The 12,572-nt window shown below is 36.9% G+C and overlaps 1 protein-coding gene across 1 annotated transcript in view; it reads right to left on the bottom strand.

Annotated features, from left to right (window-relative positions):
• LOC150103516 (carbonic anhydrase 7-like) overlaps window positions 1–12,572 on the bottom strand; it is a 124,401-nt gene that overhangs the window by 19,139 nt on the left and 92,690 nt on the right. Inside the window, exon 5 of the mRNA XM_090398239.1 lies at window positions 9,316–9,430. Coding sequence (XP_090254365.1) covers window positions 9,316–9,430 — 115 coding nt within the window. The remainder of the gene's footprint in view (window positions 1–9,315; window positions 9,431–12,572) is intronic.

Raw genomic sequence — 12,572 nt, 5'->3', positions numbered from 1 at the left:
GTATGGAGTTTCTGGCCCATTCTATGATTTGGTTTGTCCTGGAGAAATGAAAAGCTAACCCCGATTTGTCTTCTCTATTATTGTTTACATCTCCTTTCTTCTGATTTGAAAACTTCTAGAAGTCTGACCAATATAGTTTAAGCCATACGAACAGGAAATGTTGTAGACTGGCATATTTGAAAAAAGGATGACTGTCTTTTGGAGATCTTAAGAATTGGAAAATGGTCATTGAAGGGGGGGGGGGTCACAGAAAAGATACTTTTTGTGCCTCCCCCTTCTCCCTCCCACACAACAATCTGAAGAAATACGTTATAAATCCACCATCGTCATTCCTTATGCTGGGACAGTCTCCAAAAAGATTGCTACACTTCTCAAGCCACATGAAATACGAGTGACTTTTAAACCTTTAAAGACTATCCCAATTTTTAAGATCTCCGAAAGACAGCCATGCCATTTTCAAATATGCCAGTCTATAACATCCCCTATTCATGCGGATTAAACTATATTGGTCAGACCTCTAGAAGTTTGGAAATCAGAAAAAAAGAACATGTAGGAGATGTAAACAACAACAGAGAAGACAATTTGGGGTTAGCACTTCATTTCTTCAGGACAAACCATACCATAGAATGGGACAAAAGATCCATAACAGTAATCCGTTCTAAACGCAATCTCAACAGAAACCAAAGATTAATTCTGGCTGATATTTGGAAGACCCTCATAAGATCTTCAAGCATGCCAGAGTTAAATCTCGCTACTAATTACAGAACGTTCCTACATAACAACAGTTAACATCATACACGCTCCATGCATGTGATGTACGTGTTCTTCTGTATTTGTAAAAATACAATTGTATTCGGTTTATTCCTTCATGAACAGTTTTAGTGTTTAAGTTGTTTTGTATCTATTTTATTCACCCTGAAGAAGCCAAACAGTTAAGTTAGTGAAACTTGTTCGGTATTTTTTACTTAGTATCAAATAAATTACTTCGACCAATATAAACCCAATTGATGTCAATTTTTTCCATAGTTCTTATGGTCGAAAATAACATAAAATCAAACTGAATCCATATATAAATGAAAATACATGCAATTTACAGACAAAGGATATTAATGGTGGTGGGCAGTAGATGGCTTTCTTTGTAGATGATGATGGCAGTGGCATTCTGTGTAATTGGCAGATTAAGTGGTGGAGATGGAGAATTGTATAGTGTCCTCCCTGAATGAGTCCTTGGACACCTTCAAGGTGTCACATAATAATAATAATAAATGCATTAAAAAAAGGTAGTATGTGGATAACTATAAATTAAAGATGCCAAGAAATTATATTCTTGGTTTAATCCTTTATTATTATTATTATTATTATTATTATTATTAAACAAGACCTCATGGAGTCAAAGACTCATCTAGGAGGTCCTTTTATCTCACACACATCTCATCATACCGGGTCTTAAACACATTCAAACTCCTTGCAGACACCACACTCTCAGGCAAGGCATTCCAATCATTCACAACTCTGCACGAAAAAAACCTGCCTCTCACTCCCTTACTCACACCCTCTTTATACAGTTTCCAGGGATGACCTCTGGTTCTCCCCTGATCTCCCACTATTCGCTGTAGAACTTCTCCACCATTGATCCTATAGCAACCCCTTACCAACTTGTAGGTCTCTATCATATCTCCCCTCTTCCTTCTCTCCACTAGTCTCTGCAAATTACATCTTTTCAATCTTTCCTCATACTCGACATTCCAGAGGTCAGAAACTACCTTAGTCAGTCGCCTTTGGACACTTTCCAACATCTCTTCATCCTTCTGAAAACCAGGTGACCAAATCTGGGCACAATAGTCCATGTGTGGCCTAATCAAAGCCTTATACAATGGAACAAGAATCTCCCTACTTCTACACGTCAGTGTCCTCCTCATCATTCCCAGAAGTCTTTGTGTTGTCTTCACAATTTTGGCGATGTGACCCCTAAATTTTAGATCCTTATCCACTATCACTCCCAGATCTCTTATTTCCTCTACTTCCAACAATATATTTTCACCAAGCATAAATTCTGCATCCCATCTTTGTTTTCCAAATTTTAAAACCTTACATTTTGCAACATTGAACTCACATCCCCATTTGCTTGCCCAATCACTCAATTTATTCAAGTCTTCTTGCAAGGCCACAACATCTTCACTACTCTTTATGGTTCGTCCCAACTTTGCATCATCTGCAAACAACTGAATATCTCCATCCAAATCTTCGCCAATATCATTAATATACAAGTTAAATAGTAATGGCCCTAAAACAGATCCCTGAGGCACTCCACTAGTGACTTTCCTTTTCCTGGATATTGCACCCCCATACACAACTTGTTGATACCTATCAGATAGCCAGTCTCCAATCCAATGCACTAATCTAATATCCAACCCCATCTGCTCTAGTTTGACTGTCAACTTATCATGAGGCACTCTATCAAAAGCTTTTGCGAAATCCAAGTATATTACTGTGTATCCTTCTCCTCTGTCCAAGGAAGCAGTCACTTTATTGTAATAAGTAAGTAGATTACTAAAACACGACCTGCCTTTAGCAAATCCATGCTGTCCATCAAAGATTATACCATTGTTGTCAACCCAACTCTGGATCCTAGTTCTCACAAGCTTCTCCAACAACTTAACCACAACACCTGACACACAGATAGGCCTATAGTTTGATGCTTGAGTTCGATCACCTCCTTTATGAAGTGGCACAATCTTGCCCTCCTTGCACTCTTTAGGGACTTGACCAAGTGCAAGACTCGTATTAAAAAATTATGTCAAGGCAGGTGTCAACTCTCTGGCACATTCCTTCAGAATACGCGGTGATATATTATCAAGTCCCACAGCCTTATTTACATCTAGTTTACTCAACTCCCCAAACACCTCTTGCTCACTTACAGTCAGTCTCTCCTCCCCATCATCAACTGCTCTTAATCTCTCCATGAAGTCACATTCACAAGATTGAAAGATCTTTATGAACTGCTCATTAAGTATCTCCACCACACATTCTGCAACAGCTGTCTTTATACCATTTCCTCCAATCAATGTCATCCTTCCATAATCATTCTTTCTTTTGCTGGCTACATATCGAAAGAACTCCCTAGGATTCTTTTTAGCTTCATTAGCTAACTGCTGTTCATACCTCTCTTTAGCTACTCTCACCAACCAAGTCACTCTCCTTGCCTGGTCTTTGTAGAACTCATGAAATTGGTTACTTCCACTTCTCTTATGCTGCCTCCACAATGCCCTTTTTCTCTGTATTGCATGCTTAATCTCTTTATTCATCCATCTCACACCTAACTTATTTAACCTTCTCACCCGTGGTATACATTTAGACATTGCATCCACTAAATATTTTTTGAAAATCCCCCAAGCTGCATTGATCTCTTTTCCAGCTAACTCCTCATTCCATGCTACACCTGCAAGCTGTCTCCTGAGCTCTTCATAATCACCCCCCTTGTAGTTCCACATATACCCTTTTTTCACAGGGGTCCTTGCACTGCTGGCAACCACCCAAGTAATCACCTCATGGTCACTTTCGCCGATTGGTGGATGATTTGATACCTCACTGATAATTACATCCTCCGATGAGATGACCAAATCCAAGACCCTTAATCCTCTTGTGCCCTCTGTTACATACTGTCTGAGGTAGTTATCCCTCAAAAACTCAAGAAACTAATTTTCTTTACTTCCAGTTGCTATCTCTTCATTCCAGTCTATATTGCCATAATTAAAATCACCCATAATGATCACCCTTTTCTTATTTGCTTGGCTTATTTGACTATACATTTCACTATCACCACCATCCACATTACCAGGTCTATAACAACATCCCACCAAGTATTTGATTCTATTCACCTCTATCTCACACCATACTACCTCAAAACCACTGGCCCCATTTCCCCCTTGCATCTCTACCTTGTATGGACATAACTCTTTCTCTATCATCAATAGCACTCCCCCTCCCTTTTTACCCCTTCTATCCTCACGAAACACATCATACCTTTCCATCTCTATTCCTGTCAGGATGTCATCCTCATCTAACCATGTCTCACTTATTCCGACAATCTCTGGGTGCACAGACGCAATTAGTGCAACCATTTCATCCGCCTTGTTTCTTATACTTCTAGCATTGGTATACAAACACAACAACTCATTTCTGGATCTACAGCTAGTTCCACTGATACCACTCACTCGATGTGATCTCTCCATGCTGGACTGGGGCCATTTCCCTTTCTGCTTCTTCATTTTAGAACCCTTTGCAATTCCATCTGTTTCCTTTTGATCCCTGATCATCCCATTACTTTCCTGCCTACACATTCTCTCACCTCCTCTTGGAGCATCCACCTTTCTCACGCTGTGTATCCCTGTCCACCCTGAGCCTCCCCGTTTCCCTGCTCCTCTTGCACACCCATTCTCTCATTATCTATACTCATACCACTCACTTCCACATTCATTTCCACTCCTTCAATCTCTCCTGTCTTACTCTCCTGCTCTTCCACATCACTCCCCTCTCGATCTGATTCATTCTCTCTATTCACTTCTCTACCTTCCAGCAGCAGTCTCTCCAAGCGACTCACACCATAACCACTCAAATGCAGTCCATCGCTGCCATACAGCTCACTTCGTCCCTCAAACTCATTCCACACATTAACAAACTGTACTCCCATCTCCTCACACATTTCAGCCAGAATATCATTCATAATCCTTGCTCTCCGCCTCATTTCACCACAATCATACCTAGGCAACACACTGACCACCCTTCCTGTCACACTATTCTCCTTTATCTTTCCAAGCAGTCTCCTGACATTCATTTTGACATGCTCTTTGTTCTCTCTCAAATCATTTGTACCAATTAATACAATTAACTCTTTTGCTCGTTCCCGCCTCATGTTCAATGCCTCAATCACTCTACTCATTTTACCGCCTGGAAAACATACCTTGTGCATTTTATCCTCTAGCACACCTTTAATAATGGAGTCGCCATACAACGCCACTCGCTCATCTTTTGTTAACTCTTTCATGCCATCATGATTTATTTTAATAGTTTTGACCTGCATTCTCTTAATTTCATTCCGCATCCATTTCATTTCTTGCTTCATCCAATCCAATTCACCTTCTGAACCTCGCGACACATTCACTCTATCATTAAATCTTTCTAACTTTCTGACTCTCGACCCTCTCTTCTCACTTTCCCTCTCATTCATCCTTCTTTGTTTCCGTACTTTCGGCCCAACATACGTCCAACTTTCACTGTCATTCTTCTCACTTTCACTCTCACATATCTTTCTTTGTTTCCATACTTTCGGACTAACATGCGTCCAACTTTCGCTATCATTCTTCTCACCTTTACTGTCATTCATCTTTCTTTGGTTCAGTACTTTCGTTCCAACATGCATCCAACTTTCGCCATCAGTCATTCTTTTTTCGCTATCATTCATTCTTTCGATTTTTTTTACTTGCGATTTCTGCACCACGCCATTTCTACTTTCATTCGTTCTCTCAATTTCGTTTCTTTCCGCCTCACTTTCGTCCCTTTTAACATCCGTTACGGTTGTCAAATCGCTCTTTTTCTTTTTTCCTGATTTTTTAACATTTTTTCGCCTGTCTTTCCCGCCATCCTCTTTCAAACGTGCACTCACGACACAATCGGTACTAGCACTTTCTGTCATCAACTTCATATTCGCATTCATCAATTCCTCGTTCAGGTCACATTTTGCACACACCCTTCTTCCATCCGCACTAAACATCCACAAATCATTTATGTAATCGAAGGAATACAAATAACAGACCTCACACTTAACGAACCTACTGAAATCCAAATTAAAATCATGGAATGACAATGCAGCCGCCATTTTTTTTTCTCTGCAGGTTACTAGGTCTAATATTAACGTTTTCGTATTTAGTTTAAGCAAGAAAAAAAACCCCACACTAATAATATCGGTAGCGTACAACGTTTACAGCCGCTCTTACTTAAACAATTACGCATATATACTTAATTATTCCTAGTAAAACTTATCTGAATCAGGAGTTCTTCAAAGCACGTTCGTAGCGCTTGACCCACTAGCGCCCTCTTATCATCCATCCAAATGTCCAAATGTAAGCAAACAAAGTTTGTGCCTGAAGTAACTTCAGACTGGGAAACTCGTATATAGAGGCTAATAACTTCACATCACTTGCCTTAGTATTCTATAATGCAAAGAACATATCCTTATGGAACATGCATAATGCTATGCATTATGGGAAGGGTCACTACCCAGACTAGTTTTGACCTTTATGGCTTTACTTCAACCTTGTTATCACTTCTGGGTCTGGCTCCCACTGATTATGCCCCAATAAAGGTCAAAATCGGTCTTGGTAGTGATCCTTCCCATAGTGCATAGTATTATACATGTCTATCAGGATATGTGCATTGCATTATGGGATACTAAAGCATGTGATGTGATGTGAAATCATTAGCCTCTATATATGAGTTGCCTAGTTGTGAAGTTATTTAACGTGCAAACATTGTTTGTTTACACATGGATAAAGAATTAAACCAAGAATATAATTTCTTGGCATCTTTAATTAATAGTATAGTCAAGTGGAAAAACCCTCAACAAATATGTACATACCATGCTATCACCACCACTAATATTTTTTGTCTGTAAATTACATGTGTTCATTTATATATATATGGATTTAATTTATAATGTAGAATAACATTTGCTGTCTGTGATGTTCCTCATATCATATACTGTATGTGTGTGTACAAAGCCATAACGGTTATTATTATTTTTGCATAATGAGAACAGAAATGTGTATGCGCTCTTTAGCAAACAAATGCTTGGCAAGAACCAAAAGAGAAATATAGCAATGGAAATGAAGAGATTCTTAATAGCAAATTTACAGCAGATTAAAAACTGGGAACCAAGTTGATGAGGGCTGATGTAATTCATATTTTCTTCATGCCAAACAAAATTTTCATATGGTTTGAAAACTATTGCATTAATCGTTTACCTTCTCCAATATGGTATGCTCTGACAATGCTAATATAATATTAGAATAATTTCTTGGCATCTTCTCTGGTCTCTATTTTCAAAAAAGAAAATAGAGACCAGTTTATAAACCTATAAACAAAGTATCTATCTTCCTGAGATAATTTCAGAATTGCCAGGACCCTCTCTCTCTCTCTCTAATATAATAATATAATACTAGAGAAATGTTAGGTATACAGTTATTATTATTATTATTAATATATGACCCCCCTGAAGTCAGAGACTCATCATGGGAGGTACAAACTATCACACACAATGCTCATCCAACCATGCCTTACACTGATTCAATGTGTCTATCACTAGGAATGCATTCCTCATCAACCACTCTATGCAAAGAATCTTCTCCTCACTTCTCTACTCAGATCCTCCTTATACAATTTTCAGCAATGGCCTCTTGTTCTACACCCCCTCTCCCATTCTATGAAAACTGTCCTCAATGTCAACCTGAAAAGAATCCATGACAAGCTTATGTCTCAATCTTATTATCTCTTCATATTCACAAGGCTTTGCAATTTGTTGTTTCTCTTATAATGTTGCATATGTATTTCTAAAAATCACTGCATTATAGAATTTTGTACAATAAAAACAGCAGGTCTTATGAGAAAAATGGGTTTGGGGCAGAACACAGAAAACCTGTACAGTCTCGTAAGTTATAATGTACTAAAAGGAAAAAAAATGCTACAACAGTTTTAAATTTCTTCAATTCCTAATAAATAAAGAAATACAATACTACAATAAATACAGTATTATTTCTTTAGGCCTTATTCTAGTCAACTTCGCAGCACTTGCAGTAGTTTCTACTAATTGCAGTAGTTTCTACTAAACAAATTTCTTTTATTTTTTTAGTATTGTCTTTGATATGTGATGTGAATTCCTTTAAGCCTGTTGTTCTTACAATATCAAGTTCTTTTTCTTTCAAAACATTTTATTATTTCAAGCTTCTCCTCAATGCCTGAGACTTTCCCTTTTTAATTCATTACTTGGATTCTTATAGCCATGATGCTTATTCATGTTTGGGATGCTATATTAAACACTTATCACTTATCAAGAAAAGTATATACAATCTTGAAAGAACAGCACAATACACATTTGTAGGCATAAGTGGGTATATATACTGGGGGGGGGGGAGAAGAAAGGAGTTGGGATGCATGCATTTTGTTTATTCCTCTGCAGGTCACTATATCTATTCACTTGGTGTTACTTGGCAGTGAAAGCTATAGTCATGAAAAATTGCATATGAGAGAATTGCATTTTAGTGATTTTATTTCCCTATTTATCTATCACATATGAACAAATTAATGAATTACAAATATTTGCATTATAGGAGAAACAACAGAAATCAATTTTGCTGTGTCTATTCCATTCAGTTTAGTCCAGTACATTATCTGTCAGCATATTATATTTTGCTCAGTACTACAGGTTCATACTAAGACTGCACGAAAATGATTGCAGTATCAAATAACAGATGATATAAGTATCTAAATAACAAAATCACTGATTAATTAAATGTAATATAAATATGAAGAAACCCCAGCCAACAGTCAATGTGTTCAAATTCAGATAGCATGAATGTTGATGAAAATCTTGGTATATGATCTCTTTTGCCTAATGTAAAGCCACCACTACCCCCTTTATTGAATGCTTGAAGCTTGAAAAAACATGTTTGCTCTCTAGAGCAAAATTCCCAAATCATCTAACATCTATATGTTATAGCTTTCCAACATTTCATAGGTGGGATGACATGTCTAATGTGAATATCACTTGAGCTGTCTAATTTTGAAACATTTTGTATGTCATGTATATTCTAATTCTCATAGAATTAGCAAGCATTTCAACAAGCACTAATCACAAAATTTAAAAATATGTTACAAAGCAGCTTTACAGACCCAGTCAGGACCAAAAATTAGGAGAATTGAGATGCTTCTCACTTCATGTGAGAAGCATCTCAGTTCCCCATCTTGTCTTTCTAGATTTTCTTTATATCTACCGACCCAACTGTTTAGGTCAGTAAAGCAACTGACCTAAAAATACTTCCAAATGACAAATATATCTTGGGGCTGTGAGACTATTGGCCAACCTTAAGTAGAGCAGATTTATTAGACATTTTATTTGCAGATTACCTAATGTTGCTGAGTCTTTAATAATTAATTTTTTTAAAAAAGAAAAACAAACAGATAAGTCTGTTTTTAAGTAATTAATATTTTTCTTCACTTAATGCAATTTCAAAATTTTTATTGTAAATAAAGTTAAATACTTACAAGGAAGAAAGTTGGATGGATCTACACCATCTGGAATGTCAACTGTTTGTTCTTTGTATTGAATGCTACTCATCAAGTCACAAAGTTTATTCATTTCAGGATTTTCCTCTCCTAGCTAAAATTATGGAAAACAAACAATTGTTAGTTAAATATAGGTATCTTTAATTTTCCTCATAAAGAGCATAAATGTTACAAAATAATAGCAATATCTACAATGTTTGTATATGTGTGTGTGAGAAACATCTGAAGTGATAATGGGCTGGGCATATTGCTCGAAGAAAAGATCAACGATGGACAAATGAAGTACAGGATAGGATTCCGCGAGAGGAAAAACCACCATGACGGCGACCTAAATCACGGTGAAGCCATGGCCAGACAGTTTTGGAGTAATCTTGGAAAGGCCTTCATTCAGAAGTGGATCGACAATGGCTGATAATTATGATACAGAAGATCATCATCATCAAATTCTAAACATGTATCCTCAATGGGTGTACAGGATATGACAGTACTACATGAAAAATTTACATCATTACTAGCCTCCTATCTACACTTTTCCTCCAAATCAGTCTGTTACTCGTCAATACTCCAATATTATCATTATCAGATCTTATATTTCTATCGTCTAAGGCACACTGCACCGTATCAATCCACCTATATCTTGGTTTCATCGGGGTCATTTTCCTGCCAACCTGGCAGAGAATACTTGTTTTGCTAGCCTTTCCTCGACCATTCTGTTTAAGTATGGACGAGGAAACCTGAGATTAGCTATGCTAATGCATTCCTGGATGCCAACAATGTCAAGTTCTTTCCTAATATCCTTGTTTTTAATATGATATTGCAATTGATGCCATCTGCTCATGCCTCTAACCTTTCTCAGGACTCTCATATCTGCAGTCTCTAGTTTTTGGTCAAGTGTTTTACTTCTGACCCATCTCTCAGTTGCATAAGTTAAAACTGGTTTGAACACTGTCTTGTATACAGCTAATTTAGTGTTCCGAATAATTTCTCTCTCATTCCATATGAATTTATTCAATTGACTTCCTACCATACTAACTTTGTTGATTCTTTTGTCTATTTCCATATTTAATTTACCATCTTCAGTAAAAATCGTGCCTAAGTAGCTGAAATGTTTTACTTGTTCCACAGCTTCCCCGTTCACAACACAATTGACATTTTCAACAATTCTACATATTTTCATTGTCATGGTCTTTTTAATGCTGACCTTCATACCATATCGATTACAACAGTTATTCAATTTAGTCAGGGAGGACTCTTGCAAATTTGTAGCGGATTTATTTAGAAGTATAACATCGTCTGCATAAAGCGAAGAGCATATATTAACATCTTCAATTCTGATATCATGTTTAATACCACTTTCCTTCATAATGTGATCCATATAGATAATAAATAACATAGGGGATAATGTACATCCTTGTCTCATCTCACACTAGATTTAACATTAAACCATCTTCCTGTACTTCCTTCAATTCTAACTGCCGACTTACAACTCAAATACAGGCTAAGTATTGCTTGATATAATACCCCATATAACTGTAGCGTATTGAATAGCTTCTCTCTTGGAACCTTGTCATATGCCTTTTCCAGATCAACAACACTTAAATACAGATCTTTGTTATATTCCCATGCTTTCTCAACTATTTGTCATGTAAAGTGAAGATCTGATCCTGACAGCCTCTATTTGACCTGAATCCAGCTTGTTCTTCACCAAGCTTTTCTTCCACAATTCTTCTCAACCGTTTCTCTAGTATGCTTGCATAGATCTTGCCATGAACACTCAGTAGGGAAATAAATCTATAATTCTCACATTCAGTTTTATTTCCCTTTTTATATATGGGTACTATTGGAGCTCTACTCCAATCATCAGGAATTCATCCCTCTGTTCAGGACTTCTGAACTATGCAGTGCAGCAACTGTAAGAATTTTATACCACCATATTTCAGCATTTCTGGTCGAATATCATCTACTCCTGCTGCCTTTCCACATTTCAAGCCTTTGATGGCTTTTTCTACTTCAAGTATGGATATGTATTCCTGATGAGTGTTTTTTACCACTGTGCTATCACTGCATGTTTCATTTAGCAATTTTTCGAAGTAATTACTCAATACTTCAAGGATAACTTTTTCTCCTGTTTTCATGTAACGTTTATCATCTCTAACTCCTTCTACAGCACTCTTTCCTCCATTTCTAAGCCTTCTTCAACAACCTCCAGAATATATTACCACCTTCTTGATATTTATTTTCTATGTTCTTGTCAAAGTCTTGCCATGACTTTTGTTTAGCTAGTTTTACACAGTGTTTAGCTTTCTTACATTTGTCTCTGTATTCTCTAATAGCACAAGCTCTTAGAGAATATTCTATCCTTGCAAACAACCTCACCACTTGCCTCTCTAGCTGAATCAATCAGGGTTTTCTTCAAGGCTTGCCACTAAATCTCCAAGGTTTGGTTCCTGTTCTCAAACTCATTTTTTCTTCAATAATCTTTGTGTATTTTAGTCTACAGTTCACATCTGAGAGATGCTCAACTTTTATTTGCTTTAAAACTTTCTTACATGTTATTCTTTTCAATTCGAAATTCAATTTTATCCTGCTCAATACTAAATAGTGATGCCTTCCAATTTCAAATCCTCTGTACACACTGGTGTCCTGCACCAGGGAGAAAACATCACTATCAGCAATAACATAGTCAACGAGACTTTTCTTATTCCTTGCCTCTTCTCTCCATGTGAATTTGTGCACATTTTTATGTTGGAACATGGTGTTAGTAATAACCAGTCCATGTCCTGAGCAGAAATCCAACGGGTATTTGCGATTATTATTAGCTTTTGTTATGTTGTCAGTCCCTCGTAAATTTATATTCTAAGTTACTATTATTTATCACTTTAGGATATCAGCTATTCCGTTGCCGAAATATTTTTAATTGTTTAAAACGACTGCGCCAGCCAGCAATTAAATTCTGATACACAGACAACTCTAAAATAACAAAGGGATCACGTGATTTGCAGTCGTGACTCCCCTCTTTCTTTCTTTCTTATGAAAATGGATTCCCCCTTTACTTATACAGGTCCGAAGGTTTAATAAGTGGCAATTCAAATCTCAGAAAACAACAGACTCATGAACTTTGGGTTAAAGAAATACATTTATTTTAAACACTTGCATATATACACTTTAAGTAGTAACTTCAATACTAAAGCGTCTGAACTTACCCCCTTTAGTTTAAGATATCCAAAATTTCTACT

The sequence above is a fragment of the Typopeltis vanoorti genome, chromosome 9, assembly GCF_054136105.1.
Source record: "Typopeltis vanoorti isolate ZY-2024b chromosome 9, IOZ_Tvanoo_1.0, whole genome shotgun sequence".
Lineage (NCBI taxonomy): Eukaryota > Metazoa > Arthropoda > Arachnida > Uropygi > Thelyphonidae > Typopeltis > Typopeltis vanoorti.
The sequence above is the reverse complement of the archived record's forward strand: the minus strand, read 5'-3'. Positions and strand labels throughout refer to the sequence as shown.